This window comes from Chaetodon auriga, chromosome 5 (assembly GCF_051107435.1).
Source record: "Chaetodon auriga isolate fChaAug3 chromosome 5, fChaAug3.hap1, whole genome shotgun sequence".
Taxonomy (NCBI): domain Eukaryota; kingdom Metazoa; phylum Chordata; class Actinopteri; order Chaetodontiformes; family Chaetodontidae; genus Chaetodon; species Chaetodon auriga.
The window spans coordinates 9,208,922-9,236,051 of NC_135078.1; the positions used below are offsets into that span (position 1 = coordinate 9,208,922).

At 42.8% G+C, this 27,130-nt stretch overlaps 1 protein-coding gene across 2 annotated transcripts in view; it reads left to right on the forward strand.

Annotated features, from left to right (window-relative positions):
* Nucleotides 1-27,130, forward strand: part of fras1 (Fraser extracellular matrix complex subunit 1) — a 221,217-nt gene that overhangs the window by 119,408 nt on the left and 74,679 nt on the right. For both annotated transcript variants that reach the window (XM_076731113.1, XM_076731114.1), the window contains exons 18-26: nucleotides 4,615-4,755; nucleotides 7,386-7,532; nucleotides 15,982-16,137; nucleotides 17,933-18,079; nucleotides 19,121-19,267; nucleotides 21,251-21,391; nucleotides 21,641-21,781; nucleotides 21,901-22,041; nucleotides 24,409-24,709. In XM_076731113.1, coding sequence (XP_076587228.1) covers nucleotides 4,615-4,755; nucleotides 7,386-7,532; nucleotides 15,982-16,137; nucleotides 17,933-18,079; nucleotides 19,121-19,267; nucleotides 21,251-21,391; nucleotides 21,641-21,781; nucleotides 21,901-22,041; nucleotides 24,409-24,709 — 1,462 coding nt within the window. The remainder of the gene's footprint in view (nucleotides 1-4,614; nucleotides 4,756-7,385; nucleotides 7,533-15,981; nucleotides 16,138-17,932; nucleotides 18,080-19,120; nucleotides 19,268-21,250; nucleotides 21,392-21,640; nucleotides 21,782-21,900; nucleotides 22,042-24,408; nucleotides 24,710-27,130) is intronic.

A 27,130-nucleotide genomic window follows, 5' to 3' on the forward strand; every position in this document is an offset into this window, starting at 1 on the left:
GTTCAGGTGTACAGCTGGGAACAAAGGAGGCTATTGTTCAAGTGTGTGTGAGTGTGTGTGTGAGTGTGCGTGTGTGGGAGTGTGTGTTGCTCTGACAGATACTCAGACCTCCACAGCAGCCACTGCCCTGAAGCGGAGGAGGATGAAGGATAGGAGACTCACAGACTCCAGTGTTTACGTACACACTGATACACACACACACACACACACACACACACACACACACACACGCAGTGATGTACACATTAAGTGGGCCGGAGCTGACGAGCTATCGGATGTCTGAGAGCAAATTCCAGACTGTAAATCCCTCTCCTCTCCAGTCAGCAGCCCTTCTGTGCAGACAGAGAGAGGTGGTGTGTAGGAGGTTTAGTGCTGCTCGATAGACAGGTCGAGCTGCAGCATGCCATCACATACAGGAAGGGTTGACACATGCCTGAACTGTGAAATATAGGTTGTGTCGTGGTGATGTCAGTGTTGGGCAAGTGACTGACAGTATAGCTCTCTGCACCGGCTCCGTGGAGGCTTGTGTTTTTCGCTGTGCTTCATAGGTGGAACCGCGACCGGAAGCCTTTATTTACGCTTCACGTCTATTTTTTGGACTATATGCATGTAAGCCTGAGGCCTCTGCCCAATAAAAAGGCATTGAATAAATATGGTTATCTGAAATTTGCAAACAAGGCAGAGCCGAGCGTGCTGTTCTCTGGACAGAGCCAGCTGCACACACGCGCACGCACACACACACACACACACACACACACACACACACACACACACACTTCCTTTGCACCAAGTACTCTGAAAGCTGGAGCTAAGGCGACAGCCCACATTCCCCATCATGCCGTGCTGGATTGAGTCGTTTGTTAAGGTCACTGTTTTCGATTCCAAAATGCAAATGTTCATTTGTAACAGGCTGCTAATAGTCATTTTTGGGCTGGTGTACAGTTTTAACCATTAGTGAGCCAGCTGTTATGCTTCTTGATCCCATCTGTATTTAACAACAGTGTTTTTAAGATTTTGTCTCACGTATTAAATATCATTAAAGGGTTGTTACATTGTATACAAACTGGTGTAATGTTACCAAACTCTTATCAATAAGGAGTAGAAGTAAATCTTAATTACTGTAAAACATAATGTCTTGCTATATCCAACACTGTATACTGTACAGTTCTTTCACACATGGACTGTGTTATAGAATTGGGCTTTCACAGCGGGCATGCACCTGACCCTTCTGCAGGTGTTGAACACAAAAAGCAGTGCTCCTGTGGTGCCTGTCCAGTCCCTCTTCTTCCAGACCTGCCTTTGTCAGTGCGAGGTCGTTTCCAATCAGTCTGAATCAGAGTCATATTTGGTCTTTGTGTGGCCCCTGGAGACCAGTTTGGTTTGATGACCCAACTTGAAGTTTGATGCAAGAAGAACAGAGGCTACAAATATCCTCAACAGGTTAAATTGAACTTTTGAGGAGCGGCCTCTTAATTTACTTCTGACTCGTAACTTTGGGCACAAGCTTTATATAGTGACTGCAAGAGAGAGACTAAAGATACAAGCAGCAGAGATGAGGTTTGCCTGCAGGGTGACTCTGTGCTCAGTGATTTAGGAGGATCTCAGTATCAATGAACTGAACCTTTGCATTACAAAAGAAAAAAAGTCACGGTAGAAGTGGCCCAGAGTAAGGAGTCCTGTTCCCCTCATTGCCACCTCCTTTTCCTGCATTACTGACTGGATGGCTACCCCAGGGAGCCCCAGAGGGAAATCCAGAGGAGCTGGTGGAAGCTGCTGGGGAAAAGGACATGTGGACCGTTCAGTTCTCTGTTTCCCTGTTGACCTTGACCAGGATAAGTGATTTGACAATAGGTAAAGCGATGGATGAAAACCTGATATCCATGACACAGAAATCTGCCAATCTTTCAGCCAAGTCAGTCTGAAAATGCCACATTCTTTCTTGATGTATCTGTAACTCCACTGCAAACTTGCCGGTTTCTCAAAATTGTCCTCACAAAAGTTGACAGGCTTCTCGTGTACGGTAATACGGCAGAATTGATGTGAATGATGCATTAGACACTTCAGAGGAATGAGATATAACCCCCTACTTGTGTTCCTGCTGTGTAGCAGGCAGAGCTCTCTGCTGCACTAATGCAATGATCAGCCATGTAGTGTACCAGAAGGATCATTTGTGGAAGGCATCAAGGAGCACTCACACCCCCAAACTAAATCACAACCTCATCGACTGCATCCACCTGAAATTATGACCCTATCAGCACAAAACAAAATAATGAATTTGATTCTCTGAGCGTGTGCACCAGATAATGTGTGATGAGAACGCCTGCGCACACGAATTTGGGTATTACCAGAATCAATATGTGCTTTCCGCCCCGCCACAAATTAGATATCCAAGCTGCAATAAAAGAACGAGAGGCTGCCTATCATTCCTGTTCTCGCGTCTCATTAATGAAATAAGTTTGACAGGAAGCCTATTTAATATGCCTCCGAGTGTGTGTTTGTTTTTTTGACTGTTGATAAGAAGGCTTGTGCGCACTGAACGTGTGTTTATGTCACACAGACGTGACTAAGATGAGTCACTGATGATGGCGTGTTCACGGATGAACAGACATGTCGGTGGGTGGTAAACGGAAACATATAGTCTGTCCTCTCAATTCAGTTAACCAATTAAGTTGCCACATGTGACAGAGCGGAAGGGCATTATGGGTAGGTGACAGGGAGAAGGTGGGCGATGATGGGACGTCAGATTGACTGTTTCGGATGACTGCTGCAACTTTTTAAGGTCCTTGCTCTGACACTGAGGCGTTTCCAAATGTAAATGTTTTTGTAGGTTGAGACACACTCACACACACACACACACGCACACACGCACGCACGCATGCACGCATGCTGCAGTGTTGGCTCAGGTAGAGAACTGGTCTGCATGACAGTGGCTGTCATTGCAAAGTGTACACAAGACCCGGATACAGCTGACAGCCCTCTGAAAGAACCCAGACGGGGGTAATTATAAACACACACGTATTTGTGCACACGCTGTGTACTTAAAGAAGTCAGGCAGTGCCTACATACACACACAAACACACACATGATGCTCCTGGCTGTTGGTGACAGGCCTTTTGTCTTTCCCACCACCGCCATCAGCAGCAGCCGGTCGGTTCGTGCCTCAGCTCAGGTGCCAGAGCTGATAGCGCTGCTCAGCTATTTGTCTTCATGCTGCCAAAGCAGACATCAAAGGCTGCACAAAAGGCCCGTTTCAGGGCAGCAGAGGTGTGGAGTGAATGGTGTGGGGGCATGGGGGGAAGGGTAAATAATCCAGGGACAGGGAGGTTGCATGCATTCGACGCCAAGTGTAAAAACACACAATAAGCACAGGAATGTTGCAGCAATGGCCAAACCTTTCACACATAAAGCGCAATTTGACACTGGTGAAACACGCAACAGTTGATCGTTTAAAGCGGCATGAAGGACCACTCCTGTTAAAATGAAACGAGGCAGCTGAACAGCAGAAACCTTACATTTTTATCTTTAGTCCAAGTGAAATTCTGATTCAGTATTTAAGAGTGCAAAAGTTAAAACACTGAAATAATGACTTGCTTGTAAATCAATAAGTAAATGAAAGATAGATGTAAAAGTAAATAGAAAGCAATGGTAATAAACTCGACTTGTGGCTTTTCTGATCCTTGTGGTTTATCTTGCTGAAGGGTTAGATTTTCTGAATAGTAAAGTTTCATGCAGTTAATCCGAACAGCTGTGTGGAGCCGAGTGACATCCTTTAGCTTTATCCTGCCTACCTGCAACGTCCAAATCTGTATCCTTCATATATAAATCATCCTAAAATGAAAAAAAAAAAAAAACGACCTTGCAGAAGTTGTATGTTTCATTATTTAAACTAAGTAGTCAAAACTAAGCAGTCGAGCATATTTCAGTAGTCTTTGCTGGCTTTTGGCCCTTTTGGATCAGGCTCTGTGTCTAAGCTGGCACCCACTCTGGTGTAAATGCGTGAGTTCTGATTGGTGAAGCTGGCTGCTGGCCTCATCTGAGTGTTACATTACTTCTAACTGGCAGAGCAGACTAAAAGCTCTTGAGACTCAGATTCCAAAAAATGTCAATAGGGAAGGAGGAAGACTCAGTAGAATGGCTGCAGGATAACAAATTAGTGGCGAAAATTGGCTGCAGTTTAGGCCCAGATACATACTATTAATACTATTTTTAGGTGTAAACCTTCACAGAAACAGGAGCAGTCATCCTTGATTTAGCTTTGATGGATTTATGCTGCATGGCTGCTACAGTGGAGCTAAATTAGTAACATGTACAGCAAATTGACTTCTCACTGTGCAGTACGCTCCCAGTTTTACATCATAATAAAAATGGCCACATTTTTTTTTTGTCCCATCATCAAAATTCTTTCCAGGAGATGCAGCACAAGTACACTGATACAAGTTTTAGACCAAGAAAATGAAAAGTCCACTCATTTAGTCATTTTATTCTACTAATTGTGGCAGTAGGAAAGTAGAAAGCAGACACATCTGGCGGAGCATCCTTCGTCTCCGGCCACAGCTTTATGTTTTTGTTATTTTTTGTAGTGAACATGAAAACTGTTCTCTGTGTCCTTTTCAGAGTGTCATCCCTCCTGCTGGCTCTGCACCGGGCCATCTGCAGACAACTGTACGTCCTGTGCCTCCCCGTCAAGCCTGCACGAGGGCCGCTGTGTCCCCAGCTGCCCGCAAGGCTTCTTCATCCAGGACAACCAGTGCCAAGGTGAGAGTGCACGCACACACACACACACACACACACACACACACACACACACACATTTCCATCACTTCAGAGGACATTACATTGACTTGCTTTCAGTTCCTTGAGATTTAGCCGAGCCCTAACCACTACTTGTTTTACCCTAACCATACATTATTGGGACTTAAACAGATTTATGTCTTCACACTGTGAGTAATAAACACACACACATTTTTGTTGTCTGTTCTTGCGAGCACATTTACATGACGCAGTCCCTTGTCTTCAACTAAAGCTTAACCCTAAAACCAAAACTCTCATACGGCTCTTTGAGGAAGTGAGATGTCCTCACTTTCCCAAGACGTCCTCATATTCAAAGTCAGAAGCTGGTCCCCACAAAGATAGCAGTGTAACAGCCCACACCCACAGATTTCACTCTGCGTGAAATCTTCACCCTCTCTTTTCCAGCAAACTTTGCTTCTTGGTGTTCATGCCTCTGTAATAGGCTGTTTCATAGCTTCGTTATGTAACCGATGCTTTTAACTGTAGAGCCTTATATGAGATAAACGATCTCTGTTGTCGGTGTCATAAACAGTGCCTCTAAACTAATAAGACAATGATCAGGATAATTGTTATTCTCACACCAGTGGGATTGTTAACACTGGTGTTTATCCAAATTAAAACCACTGTTGTTGTGGACTTTGTAGTGTCTGTAGCTATTGGTGCCTCGTTCTGCCTTAATCAGGAATAAACCACAGAGGCTGTAAAACATTGCAATTATTGGCTGACCTTTTCTGACCCATAGAAATTTGTTTCCACAGTTTAGGTGAGAAAATTCATCCAAAATGTTCTTCACTCTCTGACCGGTGCACGTGTAGCCAACACCACTGAGACAGTTTTGGAAGTTTGGAAGGAGCTCAGACAAGAAGTACTGTCTGCATATCGCTAGAAGTCAAATACAACCAAAACAGCATCAAACCCAGTATAAAGTATGAAGCTGTGGTGGTGTATATACAACAGCGACCACAGCACCTGAACCACTGAAAAAAGCCTAGCAGGGCTCTTCTGCCTGTCTTCCCACTTCTATAACCCACCTCTTTAATGAAAATCCATTTGCTCTCATCTTCCATCCATTACATCGGCTCAGTTTACCGTCTCTGACCTCATTTGAAGCAAAGCGACCCCTCCTGTCTCCCATATACCCGCGTCGTCTTCAGAGCTGTTTAAGGAAAACGAAAACCTGTCGTAAACATCATCGAATCTCTCAATAGTTGACTGAGTAATTGAGATGACAGACGCAGACGGATACCTGGACAGTTAAGAAGAATGATGGGCTCAGCTTACATTTCCCCCTGGGATACCAAAACAAATGGGGTCTGTTTGCTTGCTTGGCCCTGACTCCTTTAGTGTTGATTGGCTCATTAGAAGCCACCCAGATACCCTGAAGAAGTATTGTATTTCTGTCTTAAAGAGAGTAAACTTTTACTGCAAAGTTTTGGTGCTGGTGACTTTTTACGCTTGGCAATAACACACAGCGTGTACTTAAAGCTCCATTAATCGATATTCTTTTATAATGGCAATGAATCAAATGACTATGAGTAATGTGAAAGGGGTGGCTCGGAGTGAAAAAGCCACAAAGAGTTATCGTCAACTCTGCAGCTCTATGGAGCTTTTTAGCCTCTTTTATGTAATAGTTTTTAGTTTTACTGTATGGTTCCTGGTGAATTCACCAAGTGCCTAAAAACTCCAAATGACTTCTGATGTTGCTGTGTGCCTCATGGACGTGTAAATAGGCAACAATCTTGTTACCAAATGGTTGTGCGACAGTTCTCACCCTGAAAAATGATCTGTTAAATATCTGTCTGCTGTAAACGTTGGACCTGCTCTCTCTCGTGTCTCTCTTGCAGTTGTATGGCTATTAGTAAGTGCATCAGAGTATTGCCATCTTCTTTTTTTCAAATGTAAGCATCATATATGCCAATCACTGTGCCTAATGGCCATTTACTTTTTGCAACCACTCAAAAGCTTACAGTGTGCTTGATGGTTGGAAACAGACACCCTAGGTTCTCCTACACACTGGTAAGGGACGTAGGCAAGGGGTATTCAGGTGGCTGCAGTCTGAAACCTCGCTGCTAGATGCCACTAAACACTGATACACTGGTCCTTTAATGAAAGCCTCCTTCATGAATAATGTGTTTACACTATCTTCTTCCTCTTCTCTCTCGTAAATCGATATTCTCCCCCCTCAGTTCCTCCTTCTTTCCTGATCCTTCCCTGCCTCCTCTCTTCTCTCCTTCCTCTGTCTTTCCCAACTTCCTCTTCATCTTCTTTTTCATCTCCTCTGCCACCCTTCTCCTTCCTCTCTTCTCCCTTGTCCTTCCCTCAGTTTGCCTCTATTTTCAACCCTCTTCTTGCCCCTTGAGGCCAATTTATGATTTGTGATATTGGGCTATATGAAATGAAATTGACGTGATTTCTCCTCCTTGCCTCCTTTCACCCACTCTCCTCCTCCTACATCCCTTTTTCCCTCCATGGCTGTTTTTTCTGTCACCTCTATCCTTCTCACTTCACTTTCCTCACCACTGTAATTTATTTTTTGCCTGAATTTGACCCTTTTCTAACATACCTCCCCCCTGCCTGTCTCCTCCATCATCCAGCATGCCACCCATCTTGCCGGACTTGCTCTGGTCCTTCCCAGGCCGACTGTGCCTCCTGCCCCCCGTCGGCCTCCCTACAGAACGGCTACTGCAGGACGAGCTGTCAAGAGGGGCGTTTTCTCAACGCTGTCACTGGAGAGTGCCTCAGTAAGTCACCCTGTGTGTGTGTGTGTGTGTGTGTGTAATGTGTGTGTCTGTGTTTTGTTGTGTGTATGGTGTCATGCACGTATGTATGCCATTTGCACGAAGCTTTCATCAAATCCTCTGCCACGAGCGCTCGTATTTTTAGCCTGAGTGGCCCCAGTGGAGATAGAACCACCAACACTAGCAGGGTTAGTGCCTTGCGCTGCCCGTTGACATAACAAGACATAACAAGGCCTGCATTTGTCTGCAGCACCAATAATCTGCATTATTCATGAGAAATGCCAACCATCTTGTAAAATAGATGTCCTTAGATTGATATGTTTTTACTTAAAAGCTCTGCAGTCTGTTTCTTTTGAAATATTGGGTCAAAAACGATCTGCAGAGCTGCAAGCTGCAGTCAGAGTCAAAATACTGCTTTTCTGCTTCATTCTCAAACAGTTGGACACAAAACAAGAGCAAGAGAAGTTTGGTCATAGCTGATCAAAAGACTGAGGATTCATTTAAAAGGTCCCATTTTGGAAGAAGCCACATTTTCCTTTAAAATGTAGAGCAGTCTGTGAACCTAAATGAAATTTGGTGTTTATTTTGATTTTGTTAAACACAAGTCCAGCCTTTCTTCTCGATCTTTCCATATAATTACAGAGATCACAGCTTCAAATGGTCTGCATCACAGCTGGACTTGGTACCAATTCTCTCTCCTACAAAAAAACAAAAAAACACTGAATTGGGTCCAGATGGTAGGATTTGAACCTTAATGCTTTCATCAGCAGGTTTTCCTAATATAATTTGAACTACAGCAGCTGCTGCAGTTGGGCAATCAACCGTCGACAAATAGTTTAGAGGAATGAAATGATATGGCATCTCAAAAAGTCCCACTCATTTTCTAATAAACATAGTTAGGTGACAGACAGGTGGAGCACTTGAAGCCTGCTGGATCACAAGTACAAAAATGTGCATCTGTTTTAGAAAATTATGAGTAGATTTGATAGAAAAAATGTTCTGATAAAGGTACAAGCTTGTGTGCATAAAGAGAAGTTTGCTTCCCAAGGTGCCTTTCAGTAATATGCCATCACTCAGCCTTATATCCTGTTTTGTGCATCGCTGACAGTGATCTGAAGCAGAATACTACGCTTACTATAATCCTGCCTGATGGAACAGCTTCAAATTAGTTCACTTTCAGATTCATAGTCAACAGTCTGGGAATGAAACCTGGCTCCATAAACCTGTAGAGGTGTCCATTTCCAGAAGAGCTGTGTATTTCTATGCTGAGAAACATTTCCTTAATTACAGTAAAAGAGGACTTTGAAATGGGAATATACAGCGCAAAAGGTGAAACGGCTCCACCCCCTCCACAACCAGACGGAGAAAAGTTTTTATCTCTAAATGAATCTCCACCTCTTGGTCTAATTTAAAAAAGCAAAAAACTTTTAACGAGTTTCTCGCTCACAGTTACGCTTTTCAGAGAAATGCTACACGAAACATCCACCGGGATAAAGACGAGGCTTTCTTTAGATCTTCGCTAATAAACAGGAGCCTAAGATACGGCACACCTCCTCGCCCCACTTCTCTTTCTCATCGTGCACAAAAAATGCTATTTGTCTTTGCCAGGCAAAATATGATAAACTACCAGACAGCAGATAAATAGAAGATTGGAGTGTTTGTGTGCAAAGGTAGCTCCTGCTGCTGTCCTCCTCCTCCTCCTCCTCCTCGCTGGGTAATGAAATGAATTTTTACCTATCTGGACCGCTGGCTGTAGATTAAAAACAGGCGTGTTTACATGGTGGGAAGCCAGCATGGAAGAGATAGCAGGGGGGGTAAACACAATCTGAGAGGAAAAAGTAGATGCATTGACTTTTAATTACAGTTTTTGATGACACACTGTTTATAGATGTGAAACCGCAACCAGAGTTTAGCTCACAGACACACATTTGTGTGTACACGTGTGTGCAGACACACACTGCTGGCTCGCGCACGCACAAGCAGATAAGCATGGTTAAACACACGTATTTGTTTGCGAACACACACATTAACACACACAAACAAACACACACAACCAAATCTCAAATGGGTCAAGCTCAGCCAAACTCATGTTAATAAAAGATTCCTTGTGGCACCTCTGGGGCGCAGAAATACTGGGGTCATCATTTCTGCCCGGCCAGGACACCCGCACACACACGTATACACACAGACGCCCCTCTTGAACTCTAATTCTCCGATTTATGCACATACACACATTTTTTATTCTTGCATTGTCCTTGCATGCTTTTTGTCCTCATGCACGCACACCTTCTCTCACACACACACAAACTCACACACAGCCTGGGATTACCTCTGTCCAGCCAGCGGTACCGTCACTGTTACGTAACCTCGTAAGGTGATGAGGCTTTCGCTTTCAATCAGGAGTTCATATGAGATCAGCCGTCAGAGGCAGATGTCTCGCTATGAGCTGTCTCCTCGTGTTCTCCCCTGGTCTGTCTTTCCCTCGTTCGCTCGCTCTGTCTTTTCCTGTCTGTGTCTCTCCACAGGAACTCCCGTTTGATTTGTGCCAATGCAGTTAGCCAATGTCCTCAAAAAGCTCTGATTTGAGACTCCGTTCAGAGCCATCATGCTCAGTGTTTTTGCAGAAATTCACACATCTATTGGAGGCTGAAACCTTGTACTCATCAAAAGAGACTGAAATGGTGAAAAGAAGTAAAAGATGCCACATTTGTTGAGGCACAAAAGGAGAAACTCCTCGTGTGAAACCTTTTAATTTAGGCTGAATTGCTTCCTTTCCATAAATACCAGTTAGTTGGCTCTGCTTCCCTTTTTTCCATTTTCATTTGTGATTATCCTCAATGTTGACTGAGCAAACACTAAAATTATGAGGGCAGTCCCAGGTGAATAATGGGAAATAGTGACTTGGCAGAACTGAATAAAGTTCAGATGTGTGGTGAGATGCAAGGAGCCTTCAGAGTGTGTAGGTTGCATGGACCTGAGTGGTCGATCCAACAACCTGTCAGGAAGTTTCTGCAATTTTTGGGAAAGGATTTCAGCATAGTACTGCCACTACGGCTCTTCATCCATTTACATTGATGAATCCAAATTCTTTCATGTTTGTTTCATGTGGTGGTTTGTTTGTCACTGAGGTGAAATTGATTTCTATTTCCTGGTTTCTTCTCCACATTGTTACAAAATGTTGTGTGGATGTTCATGATCCTCAGAAGATGAAGCCAAACTTTGACTATTAGGTCAAAATTTTCACAACAAATGTAAAAATCTTAGGGGCATAATGCAGTTCAACTGAACAAAATGTAAACAAACTACTCCTCAAGATACTGGACAGATTGTCATGCATTTCCTGGCCCCCAGAAGAAGAATCCTTTTGATTTTGACAACCCCAAGACCTTTCCTCTGATGCGACCCTGAGGTCAAACTAGTCACATCATTGGTAAGGTTTTGAGAATGACTGAATCATCAGGCACTTCCTTTCAACAAGTACTAAAGGACACAGCAGCTAGCTGGTCTGTTAATAATTCTTCTTTGCTCGCCAGTCCCACAGACTCCCTCCAGGTTGGATGGATATGTTGGTAATTTCCATCGCTGACGGTGATTTGGCTGTGTTTAGAAGTTATCCTCATGTCTGATATTTATTCCCCTGCCTGTGCTGGTTGTTCTGAGAGTAAACACGATAATTGGACAAGGCTCACTGTAAAGAAGACGTAAACAGGCAATCCTAAAAATCTAGCTCTTTAACTCTATTGTCCCTCTCTCTCTCCTTCCTCTCTCCTTCCTCTCGTCTTAACCTTCTCGTCTGATGTAAAGAGAATCCACTTCTGTGCCAGTGACAAGCAAACGTTGAGATGTCTGAAAGTCCAAATGGAAGAGTTTCTGGAACACTCCAGCTCAAAGCTTCAAGCTAAAACAGTTTGTTTTCCATCCAAAATGTGTTGGAGCCATGATTTAACAACATATGAAGCTTAAAATAGACCTGCACGTTGAGTAACAGGAGTGCATCACCATAGAAACAAGGCATACCAACATTGACATAAAAGACCTGTTTTTTTTTTCTTCTTCTTCTTTTTTTCTAGTCAATTAAGGATAGAAATCCTCCATGGAAAGACATTTAAGACACATTAGACTAGTGTTGATGTCAACAAGACCGCTCCACCACTCTACTCTACAAGACCACTGATCATTATATCTCAATTTAGCAGGAAAAGTGAATAAAAAATGCAACTTTTCCCATTTTTTTCCTTGTTAGGAAACTTTTTTTTTGTTTGAACATTCTCATTGTCATGCTTTATCTTCAGATTTCCTGTTTGCCTTTACATCAGCTCATCAGAGAACATTAGGCAGAATGCTTCAGTCTCAGGCAGGAACTTCTCAGTGTGACCTTCAGCCGAGGTGAAAATGAAAACAGCATTGGAACTCACGGAGGTCTTGTTTAATATTTACAGCGGTTAACTTTGTTTAAGAGCCAATCATTTATCTTTCAACTACCCTGCAGGCATCAGGATCAAAATGATTGAAGGAATTTAATACAACATAAAAACATGGATGTGGAAATTCCGTTTCAGCGTCTGTAAAGAGAACAAAGAATATATCAAATCTTTCAAAATAGCTTTTTATTAGGGGGGAAACATAAACACTGAGTCAGAGTGATGTGACTAAATGTGTGCAGAATGCTTTTGCATGGGAAGACATTTGTTGCTGCATCTTTGAAAGGGTTAAATTTTTTATTGCCCCTTCTTCTTTCCAGGCACAGACCGAGGCACAGAGCTAATTTCATCTCAGTAGAATGTGATGCACGGCTCTTGGTGCCTGAACACTGTCATTATTGTGAGCTTTATTATTAAAGCTGTGGTTTTTGATGTTGCGCATGTGATGTGAGCATGATTGTTGGAGCTAGTTAGGAGTTAGACTAATGTACAACAAAAACTGGGCCTCCCAAACAGTTTCCAGACCGATTCTTGTCCTAATACTGACATCTAGAATAAAAGCAGAGATTTTGCTGTTTTTGTGGAGCGAGAGGAGAAGAAGTGAAAAGAAGAGAAAAGTAGGACTGCTTTAATAGCTGCATCTGTAAATCCGTTCTTTGTTCAGGGGACATGTCTAGACAGGGTGAAGTCAGCGTCAGAGGACCACACAGCTTTTCTCCCTCTTTTCTTACGGCTGTACCGTCACATAAAGATGATGTCCCACTTTTGTTCCTCTCGCTTTGTGAACTCCTGCTGCACTCTGGCTGCGTCCCTGCTGACGGAAACAAGTTTTATTCTCTTCTCAAATGCACAAAGTCACAAGGAAGCAACTAATTGAGAGACATTAAAGTCTTGATTTTCCTCTATTACTCTTCTTGAAGAAGTTTCTCCTCTATGCACTTCAGGAGATGCAGGAAAGGAAACGCATGATACAGGATAATGTCTGGAATAAATCAGACCCACAGGAGAATATAATCATCCAGACTGCATGCCATGCATTTATAACTCCAGCATACCTTTTTATGTGCTTCAAAAATGGTAACTACGCCATAAAGAGGGGCTCTGAGGACTCAAATCAATACCATTTTAGTTTTATATTCAGTTTTAGTCTGCACAGTCAATAATCCCTGACGCCTGAGTTATCTTATCTCCACCATGGAGCCATTTGTTTAGTGCCCGGAGCCGGATCGCCTGCAGAGGGTTGGCAGGAGGAATGCTGATTCGTGTTTTGTTGTAAAGTGCTGTGATATGAAAGGTGTGGATGAGAGATGACAGAGAGGAAGTTCTTCATTTTCTCCGTCTTCTTTTACTCTGTTGATATTGGATCTGCTTCAGAAGGAGAGCGTGTCTCACCTGGGCAGATGCCATGTTCAGGAGATTGGAGTTTGAGTTTTACAAGCATTGTCAGTGTCAGAGGAAAAGCTGCTCTAGAGGCAGAAATAATCCCACTGTCTGGGGTAAACATCAGCTATTCAGAAATAAGCAAGCAGACAGAAATAGCTGTCAGACACATGAAGGGAGAGCTAAATATTTTCCCATTGAGTTTAAAGTTTACAGTCTAGTTCACATATGATTGACCCGGAGCCCTGTCCACCAAACAGCACTTTACATGGAGTTGGCTTTCAAAGCAAAAACATGACCAAACGCTATTAGCAGAAATAATAACTAATCCCCATCTTAACCAAATAACCATAAGTTTACCGAGCATTAGCCTAAAGCCCTAAACAAGCAGGTCTCACAGCACGTTTGTAGTAAGTTGACGAATGTACCATGTAAATCTTCTTTAAATAAACCACCAAAATCCCATCTTGTAGCAACGAAACACAAAATAAAGACCAACTGTTACAAAATATGTAGACTTATTGCAGACTTATTAGACTTACTCCTCTGAGTGATGATGCCAAATCCAGTTTATTGTCCCATTCACTCGCTCTCTCTCCTCTTGAATCTAAACTTGCAGGGCAAAATGGAGAGATACACAGGAGAAATGAAAACACAATGAATCATTACCAATCAGCATTTTCCATCTCTTGATTCAGTTGTGTTGACTAAACATCAGTTTCTTGGTTCGTAAGACTTGAGGCTGAAGGTAAACAGAGTTTTGCCTCCAGGGCCCAGAGACTGTTGGTGTCAGCAGAGTCAGGAACATCTTCTAAAACTTCTAAACCTGCATATTTTTATGCAACAATGGAGAAAGTAACACGTGAAAGAAAGTGCAGTGCATGAATAAGGATATTCATCCAAGCCATGGAAACAGTGAGTTAAATATAACATGCCTGTATTTAACAGGGCAAACATGTTTGTCAGATAGGAACAGAAATAGAAAACGTGGCAGTACAAGTGCCTTTTTCCTCCTGTGTGTTCGTTTTTATTTATCCCATGAGCACTTGGTTTAAGATTCAGGTTGCTCTAAGTGCTATTCTTACTTTACTGTATTTCACTTGTCTTTTATTTTGTACTTTTTTTTGAATACATTTCAAAATCTTGTCTTTTCTCAGTTGTCCTTCTGTTTGAATGCTACAGCCTTTGTCAACACTTTTGAAAGCGTCTTCCTCTTATTTTTAAAGGGCAAATTTACTGAAATACTACTAATACTACTCAACCATTAGAGCCAAGAGAGTGGCTGGTTATCAGCCAACAAACTGCAGAAAAATATTCTCTGATTTAATCCACATCTTGTTGTCACACGATCTGAGATTTGTCTGCTTTCACCTTGTAATCCTTCCAAACTTTTCTCATATATGCTAATCCTCCATGAAGAAAGAGAAGCACTCTTATGACTGTGTGCATGACTTTTTTTTTCTTTCTAATACCTCCGCGTGATCCGCCTCTTTATCTGCTCTCCTCACCTGGCTAACACACAGCTCTTCACCTGCAGAGCCCTGTTGTTTTGCTTTTGACTGTAGATGGTTATCTCAGCACGGGCAGATAACTTTAAGGTGCTCACCACTGTGCCAGCCGGACCCAGATAGCATCTGATAAAACGCCGCGGGGCGTTCGTCATTGTTCTGCTCCTTTTGGGCGACCAAGCTGCGATAAGTTCTGTGGGTATATACGGCTCTGCGGGTAGGGAGGAGGTGAGGGATGGCGTGTGTGAGCGTTTATCCAAAAGAAAGAGAAAGATCTACTTTTGAGAGTTAATAGATGAGGACATTGACAGAGGGAAAGGCTGAAAGGACCCAGTGTGTTGTCTTCCTTGTTGTATGTAGCTAGAATTTCTTTTGCAATTGTCATTCTCACAAAAGAACCATTAGTGAGCTTTAATTAGTGCATTTTAACAGCCAGTTCCAGCATTTCTCGATGAGACATCCTCATTAAAATCTATTGTTGCGCTGTTTCTTTAGTAATTGCTCTTGTCTTCACTTGTTGCCTTTCTTTTGTATGTCTATCAAGAAGGCTCCCACAGACGTTGACTCCACTCAGAAGTTAGTGAAGTATGACATCAGCTGCATAGCCCTCTCTCTGCCCTCAGCTTAGCAATTTCCATCCTTTAAAAGAAATGAAGATGATGAAGATCAAGTTCAAGATCAAGATCAAGATGAAGAACATGTTAATGAGTAGAAACGTGTTGGACTCTTATTGTTGACTTCTGGGTTTAGACTGACCTCTGACTGGCACAATATGTCATTGAAAGACATTGAAGAGTCCTTATAGATCCTGTAAATGTCCTTTTGATTTGTCCATTTGAAAAGCCAAAAAAGCTTTTTCTTCCAGTTCATCAATTCATAGGTGCTCTATAAATTAAGTTAGCACGTCAAGTTTAGTATGACACAGCATCATGTGTTCCCTCTGAATCTGATAATGAGAAGAGGAGCGTGAGGCAAGGCGTGATTAAAACCAAAAATAACCTTTCCATGCTCTTTATTTTGGTGCCATAACAAAAGCACAGCAGGAGCAGCCGTGTGTTACTGAGTGTGACTTTGATGGGGCCTTGATGTTTATCTGCGTCCTGTGTATTGATGTATTCCCTCCTGTGCGTGTCCCTCCCGCAGAATGCAGCTCAGACTGTCAGCGCTGCACGGCAGACCTCCAGACGGGCATCGGCAGTGTCTGTCTGTGGTGTAAAGCGCCAAGGACCTGGCTGCTGGGCGATCACTGCGTCTCTCACTGTCCCCAAGGCCACTACGGCTGGCATGGAGCCTGCATGAGTAAGGACTGTTACTCTTCTGCCTATATACAATGCATAACAAGGTCAGAGGCCAGGCAGGCACCTGCCTTAATGTAAAACCTGTTGGAAAAATCCCATCAAAGCTTTTATGTTTTATTCATCAGTCAAAGATCTTTGACACGGGGGTCATTTTTTGACCTGGTAGGAGTTTTTTCTTGACCTGCATGTCTTCCACTGACCCAACGGACAGAACCAACAGAACAGCTGAATTCAAACCCAGGCTTTAAAGAAACATCCTGCTTTATAAATCTTTATAAATAAGTCTTTGCTCTGCTCGAGGGATACTGTCAGAGGATTCTTCTTTTTATTTTGCAGTGGAATCAATTTCAGTGCATCTGCTTGTGCAGGCACACAGGCAGGCAGGCTATGGAGGTGCATCGTCCCAATAGTACACCAAATCCACAAATTTCCTCCCAGCTCACTGTCGATGTTTTGAAGCTCAACTGTGAACTGTGTAGAGATTCAAAACAATGACTGGGCAGATATTTTGAGATTTGGAGGAGTTACTGTGTTTGAGAAAACCTGTGTTCATGTTTAAACAGTTACTCTGCACTAGAAGTGAAAGTACAAAAGGCTGCATGTTGTGAAGTTTTTCAATTCATCGCTGATTTAGGATTATATAGCCACAGAAATCACCCCATAGGGATCATTGCAGTTCATCACTATCTTCATCATCATCAACAGCATCATTCTTATCCATGTCCTCAACTTTCTCATCCCTTTTCTCCACATTTTTCTGAATAATAATCCACCATTTCTATCTATGCCATGACACTGTCCTCATCATCATCCACATCATCATCCTCATCACCCTCCTCTTCATCAAATTCCCCATCATTCTCATCCTCAGTCTCATTCATGTTGTCATTGTAATCCTCATCATCATCACCACCATCATCTTAATCCTCATTCTCCTCATCCTCCTCAACCTCATGAGTGTTATCATCATCACCTTGGTTATCATCGTAGCTCTCCTCCTCCTCTTTCCATCATCATCATCATCATTCTTATCAACATCTCATCATCTTCATCGGCCCGTGTTTCAGAGGTAGCCCCTGCCTCCACACCGAGCTGCTGTGCTGTGAGTCTGCACACAGATTCAAATGCAGGGTGTGAAGAGGAAGCTTCGGGCTCCAAGAGCAAAACCTCTGGAGGCTCATTTAGCAAAGCCCTAGACACACACACACACACACACACACACACACACACACACACACACACACAGAGATATATAAAGAAACAAAGCAAGAGAGATGGAAATAGCGCTTTTCGATACATATACTCCCCAAAACAAATAACGAGACATACAGACGATATAAAATGCACAATACATTGTATTTTTATGTCATTGCAGTCACAAGCAACTAAATAGATTTCTGCCACACTTAGGCAGCATCTCAATCCTCCTGGTATTGATTTAGGCCTGGTAATGAATTTTGCCACATCAGAGTGGAGTTTGAAGTTTCCCATTTTTCAGCCAATTTTTGATAGTGATGATAGTAATCATATAAGCAGTGTGCGATGGTGGAATGTGGGGAGTGTCAGGAGCAGAGTAATCTGAGAATGATTAGACCCTTGATAGTGATTAGTGAGAATTATGAATATGTATTTTCAAACCCACGAATGTGGCTTTAATCAGAATTTAATCTCTTTAATCTCACATTTTTCTTTGTTATATTCTTTAACTTTATCCAAACCCCATGACCCAGTTTCTCTAAATGGACTGGTCTTAAGTTTAATCTTATGTTGTGAAGTAAAATGCTTCTTTCTACCAGAATGCCATCCATCCTGTGATGCCTGCAGCGGGGCGGGGCCTCTCTCCTGTACTTCATGCCCCACCAACAGTGTTCTGTTACCCTCGGGTCTTTGCGCTCCCGAATGTCCCCTTGGCTACTATGACAGCGGTCACAGGATCTGTCAGGGTAAGTCCCAGCACCGCATCTCACCTGAAAACATTTGACACATGTAAAGAACCAGAGATATTATTAGGTGCAGTCTAGGAAGCCTTCCTATATTACATCTGACAGACATGGTGTCGCAGTGGATCCTTAATGACTTACAGGAGGTGGACACAATAATAAAAACTAGACAGTAGACAACACAATGGTTCTGTATGAAACACCAGCTCATTTTGTTTTTGAGGCTCTCTAAGGCCTTGATTCAACTTGATAGTCATTTTTATGGTGAACATAAAAGCATCTCTGCATCCTGTTCCTCTTTACTAATGCGGCGTACTAATGTCCTTGTCCACGAGCTGCATTATACGCTTTCGCAGTGTTTGTGACTGATGTACCTGCAGTTGAAGCAGCAACTCTCTGTATTGTTTGTGCTTCTGTAAATTACCTTGAAAACATTTAGAACAGTATTTGTAAGGCATTCATTTGAACTGACTCCTGCTACCTGCTATTCAAAACAATTTCATTCAGCTTTGGCAATGGCTTTAGTAGCTAAAAGCACTCAGACAGGGCATACCTGTGCCAAGGCTGCTTAAGCCTCTCAACCTTAATCAGAAACAAACACAGTGATAGACAATCAGCTTTTTTCACTCATGCAGTTAGCTGATGATAAAATTGTGCAAATGTCTGAACCTGCCCTACCTTTACTCATTAAGAAATCCTGTAAAAGATTCTTGCATCTCCACTGAAAAAATGATTCATTTTTACTTTGTCCATCGCCAGACTTTCTAACAAATTTACTTTAAATATGTGGACTCTTTTTTCACATATCCTGGTGTAACTTATTACCTGGGTGTAATAAGTGGATCCTGTGACTGAAACTTCTGAAAACTGCAACAAATGTGAAACACGATAAAGCTGCATTGTCAAAGCGTTCAGCTGTAGAACATCCCAACAAAGCTGCATTCAGCCAGTATTAGCTGGTGTTAATACATCCTCTCACTGATCCTTTCCCCTCTGACCTTATATCTAACCAGACCTCCATGTCGACCTTTTTGTTTTCGGTAGCGTGCGACAGCCAGTGCCTGACGTGCGACATGGCCGGGGTTTGTACATCCTGCCGCGACCCGGCCAAGGTCTTGCTGTTCGGGGAATGCCAGTACGACAGCTGCGCCCATCAGTACTACCTCAACACCACGACCCGGACCTGCAGAGGTACGCTGCCATCACCATGACAACCAACACACACTGCAGCAGTACAGGGAGGATGGATTAATAATGAGGATGTGTGGTGCGCCTTTTATGATATTCATAAATTACTCTCCATCCATATTGCATGTAGTGTAGTATGCTACATCGAGTTTATGGAGTCCATTGATCAAGTTATAAACTGTGGGACCAAATATGCAAATCCTAAATATTGCGTGTGCATTTTAAGTCAGTACTACTTCTTCCAGTGTGCAGAGAAGTTGATTAATGAGCCTCAGAGGATCCATGTCCAAACTGAATAATTTGTCCTTTTTCCATTCTCCATGCAATCGCTCTGTTCACATATTTAATTACCCACTAAGCAGCTCAGTCCACATCCTGTCAGGCTGAATCTGTTTTGTTGCCAACTGACAAATAAGATATGTGAAAATATGTTTTGCCCTTTATTTTCCTTTGTGTTAGAGAGAATAATGAGTCGATGGGATTTAGGTTCAGAATATGAACAGGCCATGTGGAGCCACCTTCCCACAGACATCGCGTAGCAGACTCCCCTTTATCAGTGATTCGGTTCAGTGCGATGAGATTTAGTATCAGCAGGCCAAAGGAACCGGCCCTTAAGGTGCAACCACCACTTCCCATGTCTGTCATGGGATTAGCAGCTAAGCTAACTGCCCGTGGCTATATACACAGTTTGATTTCCTGCGAGGCAGCTAGCGATGCCTCCCACCCCGACAGGTGGTTTTAGCCATCCAGCCCGTGACGCTGTGTTTATCCCCCAAGCTAGCTGCAGAGGCTACCTGGATAATCCACTGAACCGTGGGTGAACCCAGTGCGTTAGAAAGCAACACTGCTAACTCCTTGCTGAAATCTAAAGGGCTTTGAGAAAAACCTCAGAGAGCTTTCAGTTCACAGCTATAGACAAACTTGAGAGAATCTCATATAAATCTGTCAGCACTACCAACAACCTACATATGTTTCACTGATCAGTGATCTTTTTCTAATGAGGAAACCCTAATTTAGCTCTTGGCTACCTTTGGATCCACACCATGGTCTACTTACTATTCCCCCACTGTCATGTAAGAGAGATGAACTTTAATGAGACTTCTCATGTAGGCCGTAAGACAAAATGAGATAAACCGCTTACCAGCAGGAGGGTGATTAAAAAGTTGGTCGTTTGAAGGATTTGACAATTAAAAAACTGATGTTAGTTTGTGACATTTGATTGGACAGGTAGATATAATGATATGAGACTTAAAGTAAGTATCCTAATGACTTTGACGACCCTCTGATTTTCCTTTATAGCACCTCCAGCAGGTTGATGGTTTGTGTTCTTGAGTGAAATTTCTTGACAACTGTTCACAGAATGAATAATGATAATAGTTTTGGTGATGATATCACAAAATATTAACACCTAACACCTTCCTGCTCATAACATGTTGAACCCTTTTTACAGAAATAAGACATTAGATATTTACTATGACCAGTCCCCTCTTGCCACTTCATTAATTTACTTTACCATGACTTCTAAGGATCAAAAACTTCTGCTTTTATCCAACATAATATAATATAATGTAATACAATCACCCTAATTGCTGGGAATGCTGTGGTAAGCCATCTTTGTTAAATTTGTGTCCTACTGAACTTTTAATGCAAACCTAGAAGCTCACACAAACATTTTTTTTTTTTTGCCCCGTTGTGTTTAATTTCCTTGTTAATATTAATGGAGCACAGCACAAACACAACAGATGTGCAGGGAAAAACCACAAATGGGTTTAAAATAAATCCCCTGTCGAGAAAGACTTTATTAATCTCTTTTTCTCTCTCTCCATCCCTCTCTTCTGTTCTGCTCTCACCTTTTGCTCTTGCCTTCAAAATCCCCTCATTTCTAATCCCAATGTCCCCGCACACACACACACACACACACACACACACACACACATACTCTCATGCCTCCTCCTTTTCCACTGCTGCCCTCCATCCTGTTTCCAGAGTGTGACTGGAGTTGTAACGCCTGTCAAGGCCCTCTGCGGACTGACTGCCTGCTGTGCATGGAGGGATACGTGCTGCAGGACGGAGTGTGCACCCAGGGGTGCTCCCCTGGCTCTTATCGGGATGGAGACAAATGCCTCAGTCAGTCCACTGAAAAGCAGATAAGCTGACTTACATCACACAAAGAGAAAATATGTGCAGTTACAATAGCGCTAGCTACACATCCGCACAACACTAGGAAGTAAACACGCATTAGAAGTTCTATGAGAATGAATATATTTCAAAAAGATCATTTTATATGTCTAAGTCCTCCCTTTGAAGCCACAGCATCATGTCACTTTGGTTGTATCCTCAACTTTAAAGCTCTCGGTGTGTCTTTCTCTCTGCCAGGCTGTGATGATCACTGTGTGGAGTGTCAGGGTCCCAGACAGTGCCAGCAGTGCCAGCCTCCCTACGCCACCCTGCAGGGTCAGTGTGTGCTTGAGTGTGGCAGACACTACTTCCTGGACGCCTCCTCCCAAGTTTGCAAACGTGAGTGTAAAGACTTTTCGAGGGTATCTGTGCAAGGGCAGAAAAATACCTGTGCAAAGAGAAAGAGTTAATGAAAAGGTAAACAATCCTCCAAAATAATACTTCTACATGTTCTTTAGCTTGCTCATCCGACTGTGTGCTGTGTGACGCGGTCGGACGCTGCAGAGCTTGTCGTGACCAAACCTACCTGATGGAAGGATACTGCACACCCGACTGTGGACACGGATACTATGCTGACCTGAAGACCAGGACCTGCCACGGTAATAACATGATGTCTGTGGGGTGGAGAGAGTCGAGAGCTGTCACCCATTTCACCTCCAGGCACAACCCAAGAACTGAAAAGCACCAGGTCAAAAATCACATGACTGCAGTTCAGCGTCATGATATTTATCTATAATAGTCCTCATTAGATGTCTCTGTGGGATCTCTGGACTGATTACTTAGCTTTGAGCTCTGTGACAGGTCACATGCAGTGGGCATGTTTTTAGTAGTTCTGTTCTGTTCAAGCAGATTAAAATAAAACTTGATTTAGAGATCTAGATTTTTCTAAAGAAAAATAACGTACACACTTTGTACTCTGCAAAGCATGTGAAGTTGCGTGAAACATCTAACAAATGTTAATATGCATCTTATTCTCTGTCCAAGTACCAGAGCATTTTAATGACATGCAAATGGAATCAAGAAAGCCACATAAAAACAAATCCACATGGCTGGTTGCTAGGCAACAGACTGGTTAACCAAGGCATACAGCGGTGAAACCAACAGGAATGTCCCACAGCCTGGTGCTTGGTGATCGAGCCAGGCCGTTAAACGTTAATGTCCATCCAAAGCTACAGCTCGTATAGTAAAATATGTGTTCCATTCTCATTGTCTAATTAATTTAACAGCAACAAACGTACACTGCTAACTCACAATTTATCTAGAGAGTCACCCAATGCTGAGATCCACATAGTGCCAACAATGGAACCAGGCTTTTTGTGGTTGGCTGAGTGCAAATAATCAATTTGCTTTTATGACGACAGATTTAGTCTTTATGCCACGCAGAGGTCAGACAGTCACTGTTCTCTGCGTTATGTTAAAATAAAAAAAAGCTATTCAACTGAGCTTTAAAAGCAGACATCAAATTTAAGCCTTTGCAGGTCAGAGCTGAAGGCAGTTTCTCAACAGCTTATATGAAGAAAATGCAATTACTGAAGGCCACTATATTGACAGTAGTAAAAGTGTATTTCCACTCTGCGGCTTCTCTTCCAACAAGCGCAGTTAAAATAAGGCTTTGCTGTCTTGTCAGCCACTAGAAGAAGAAACTGTTAACATTTATTGCCTGACATTAGGAGTTTCTTATTAGTAATATACTAATTGGTTCTCTTGAATATGGAAAAGAGCATTGTCTGCAAAGTCGGGCCATTCGAGGGGTCTTTACATTCACTTTTTAGCTTTTCTGTTCAAGCAGTGGCTGTCAACCTGCAGGCAAAGAGGCCCGAGGCCTTCAGCAGCAGACAGAGATTTATGAACTGTGACAAAGCATTATTCTAAGAGAGAAATGTATTATCATGTGCCCTTTGTGAGTGATAAATGCTTTATTTTTGGGAAATAATGAACATTTTTCAGCCTCTAGGCTTCAACTAATCCATGAGTTAATCAAGTGAAATAGACTGGAGAGAAATTGCTTGCTTTTTTTTTTAATATACATTTTGCCAACCTAGACAAAAAGTTGAGAAACTACTGCTTTAAATTATGAGCTTATTCTCATTTGCGGGTTTAATTACGTGGCCGAAAGTTTGATATTTTAGATTGCCTATTGGCATCATTAGAGGAGATATAATGAGATTAGAACGTGGCCTCTCAAAAGAGCTGATCTTTAAAAAGTTCTCTAACAAAAGTCAGTTCCAATTAAAGCCCGCTGCTAAAATGCCACGCCGAGACCGAGGTGTCCCTCTCGTATTTCACCAGCCATTTCTCCCCTGTCACACACACACACACACACACACACACACACGCACGCACACATACACGCACACATGCACACATGAACAAGACCACTTTTTCTGTTTTCATTTCATAGCCTCCTCTCATCCCCTACACTCACGCACAGTCTGACTTAGCTGTTATATTAATTTGACAAATATAGGCCTTAATTAATTTGCGTAGTTAAAGGCTGAATGTTTTTCGCTGTGTCATGAGTTATGTGAGGTTTTTTTGAGTTTTCACAAAATTATGTAAAAATGATGAGAGTTGTCGGTTTCATTAAACACTTGTATAAGAACATTTTCTAGCTTTTTTCAGCGAATAATTCTTCTTTTAATACATTTAAATGTTTTATTTTATTCACGTCTGCTGTAATCAAAGTAATTAGCCATCACATCCCAAAACTTGGTATAAAAGTCAGAGTCAGTATTTATCTTCCTTCTTAATGTCCTACTTCTCTTTTAAATAGTTCCATTTGTTATTTAATTGTAACAGTCATTAGAATAAAACTAATAATAATTTTGTGTGTGATTCACCTCAGAGATGAGAGATATGAACTTCCACCGCCTGCAGTTTTCAAGTCCATTCTAGCCTTGGCAGCAGGATCAAAGATCATCTATTTCAGCTTTCCTTTCTCCTTCTGTCCTCCCTTGTCTTCTCAGTGAACACCCAGCCACCTGCCCTCCAGGTCAACGGTTCCCTGCTGGTTCCCCTTGGGGGTTTTGCCCCGCTCCCACCCACCCTGCTGCAGGTGAAGGACCCTGACAGTCCATCTGAGCAGCTGATCTTCCAGCTCGTTCAGGGCCCGAGTAATGGACGGTTGGTCGTGTTCAGAGGGGAGGAAGCAGAAGACAGGGGAGGCCGAGGGAAATCAGGTCAAGAACTGACCAGAGATGACACTTTCACCTGGGAGGAAGTGAGAACTGGCCGGGTCCGACTCAGACACCAGAAAGACAAAGCCAGGTCAGTGGATCCAGTGTGGTTTGATGGTGTCCTTAGGGAGGGGGATAAAGTTTAGGAAGAAAAATGCATCCAGAAACGGGCTGGTAGTGATGTGCATTGAGTTTCTGGGTGGATGGTGATGTTTGGTGTTAAATGACCGCTCGGCCTGGTGGCACATTCAGCACCTGCAGTGAAATTTAAAAGCAGAAATATAGCTCTCTAAAAGCTGGTAAATGTCAGTTATCAGTGTCAGTTCCTCTGAATCAAAGAGTGAAGGCTTCCTTTCAGAGCTGCCATTTTGCAGTGACATTCAGCAGTGACATAAGAAAAATCCATAATGCAACGGCAGAAAGACCGATTTCTACACTCACAGGAGCAGGAAATAAATGATGTAGCATAAAGCCAGTGACTGTGAGGGTGGGAAGTTTTCCTCAGAGGAATCTTTATTGTTGGACATGTTGAAGATCTGATGGTGATCATGTCTTCTGTACGCAACAGTGTGCAATTCTATTTGTCACCGCGATGCTCCGCACAATAACTGCCTCTGAAGGCGTTTCTAAGGTAGAGAGAAGTTTTGATTCATCCATTGTGGAACTGTGTGAACCATTTTCTGTTTTTTTTATTTTGCACTACAGTAGAATAATTAATTCTACCAACGTTTTTGATGTGCACAGAAGCACGGAGCGATCTGTGGTTATTTCGCAACAATTTGGTGCTTGTTGCACAGAATTTAACTGGATCTGCTGTCCCCTAATTGTGGCTTGACAGTATGCAACATCACTCTAATCAGAGATAGAACAGACACCTGCGGCCTTCAGATGGCTGTAAAGAGAGTCACCAGAGTAAAGTAAAGGCCTCCACACAGTTTTTCTCTGTGTGATCACATGTCAGCTGCTTCAGAATTGTAGAATGGAAGTGGAAAGCGAGCAAGACATAAATAAAAAGGTTTTGTATGATTCCAGAGATGTTTATGTAGGTGAGCCATCACCGAATGAAAAGACCAATTATTATGAAAGGCACGGCCATTCGGTGGTTGGCGCTGTCACCTCACAGCAACAAGGTTCTGCGTTTGAGCCTTTGAACCTTTCTGTGTGGAGTTTGTATGTTCCGTCTGTGCCTGCGTGGGTTTTCTTCAGGTGGTGCTGATTCCCCGCAGTCCAAAGACCTGACAAACACAACATTAGGTTTACTGGCGACTCTTAATTGCCTGCAGGCATGAAAGTGAGCGTGAAAGGAAGGCAATAAGTGAGGGAATAACCTCAGTGCACCCGAGGAAAAAAAGCAGTTGGTCAGCGTGACACTGTGTTCAGCTGACATGAGAGGAGAAGAAATCCCTTTAAAGACAAGCAAGTGAGAGAAGAAGTGTGCATACATGAGCAGAAGGAAGGATGTCAAGCTGGTGATTTCATAACATAATTCTGTGGTTTATGGAAATGCACTGTAGAATGGAGTGTCTCAATAACACTTAAAACTAGAGATTAACCTGTGACAGCTGCCTCGAATGAATGGATCTAACACTCGTTGAGCGTGCTTTGTTAGAGCTGTGTCTGATGCATGAAGGGCGTGTAACACTCTTAGTGGGTGGGAGGTGACACTGAAGGGTGCAGCAAAGACTCATGTCATTTTCACACCTGACAACCATTCAGTGAGCCCTTGTTCCCTGTGTGGATGCAGCTGCATTTGTTGTCTTTATCACCATATTCACATATCTGTGTATATAACAGTGTGAAGCAGGGCACGGACTGTCCAATTTACACCCAAAGCCTAAGCTGACGTTCAGCACTTTTTGCTCCTAATGATCTACAGTTCATGGTTTTAAGTGCATGTTGCGAGTGTATTTACGTTGTGTCCAACACTTCTGCCTCTTAAACTGTGCATAATCTGACCGTGAAGTCAGGCACAAGGCACAAAGGGTTTGCATTTAGTCTGTTAATTAATCAAACTGTTATTTGGGCATTACATGAATTAAACCCATTGGACTATCATCTCCCGTTTCCTTTAAAAGCCAGGTGTACCTGCACCTGCTTGTGGGCATATAGAAAGCAGACCATCTATGGGAGCAGCAAGAATCTGCCAAAGCTCCCTGAGGTGAAGCAGGCGTGGGAGGATCGTACTGTCTGAATAATGCACCCTTTAAACAGCAGGAAAATACTGCACCATTGACTTTAGGCCAAGGTTTTGCTGGTCAATAACGCAGTAGCTTTCTGCTTCTAGAAAGCCATGAGCCAACCTCACGCCTGAGCGCGCCTCAGTTTGAGACCAACAAGCCCATGAGCTGATAGCTATGTGCAAGTACAATCGCTACTTAAACAACGTGGGCGCCGGGTGTGAAAATGACAGCTGCGCCCGTCGGAAACTAGCAGTGGCATTTGTCGCTTTGCACCAGGTGTAAAGTAGTGCCACGTGTCTCCCTCCTCTTCTTTCATGAGTATCCTGGCATTT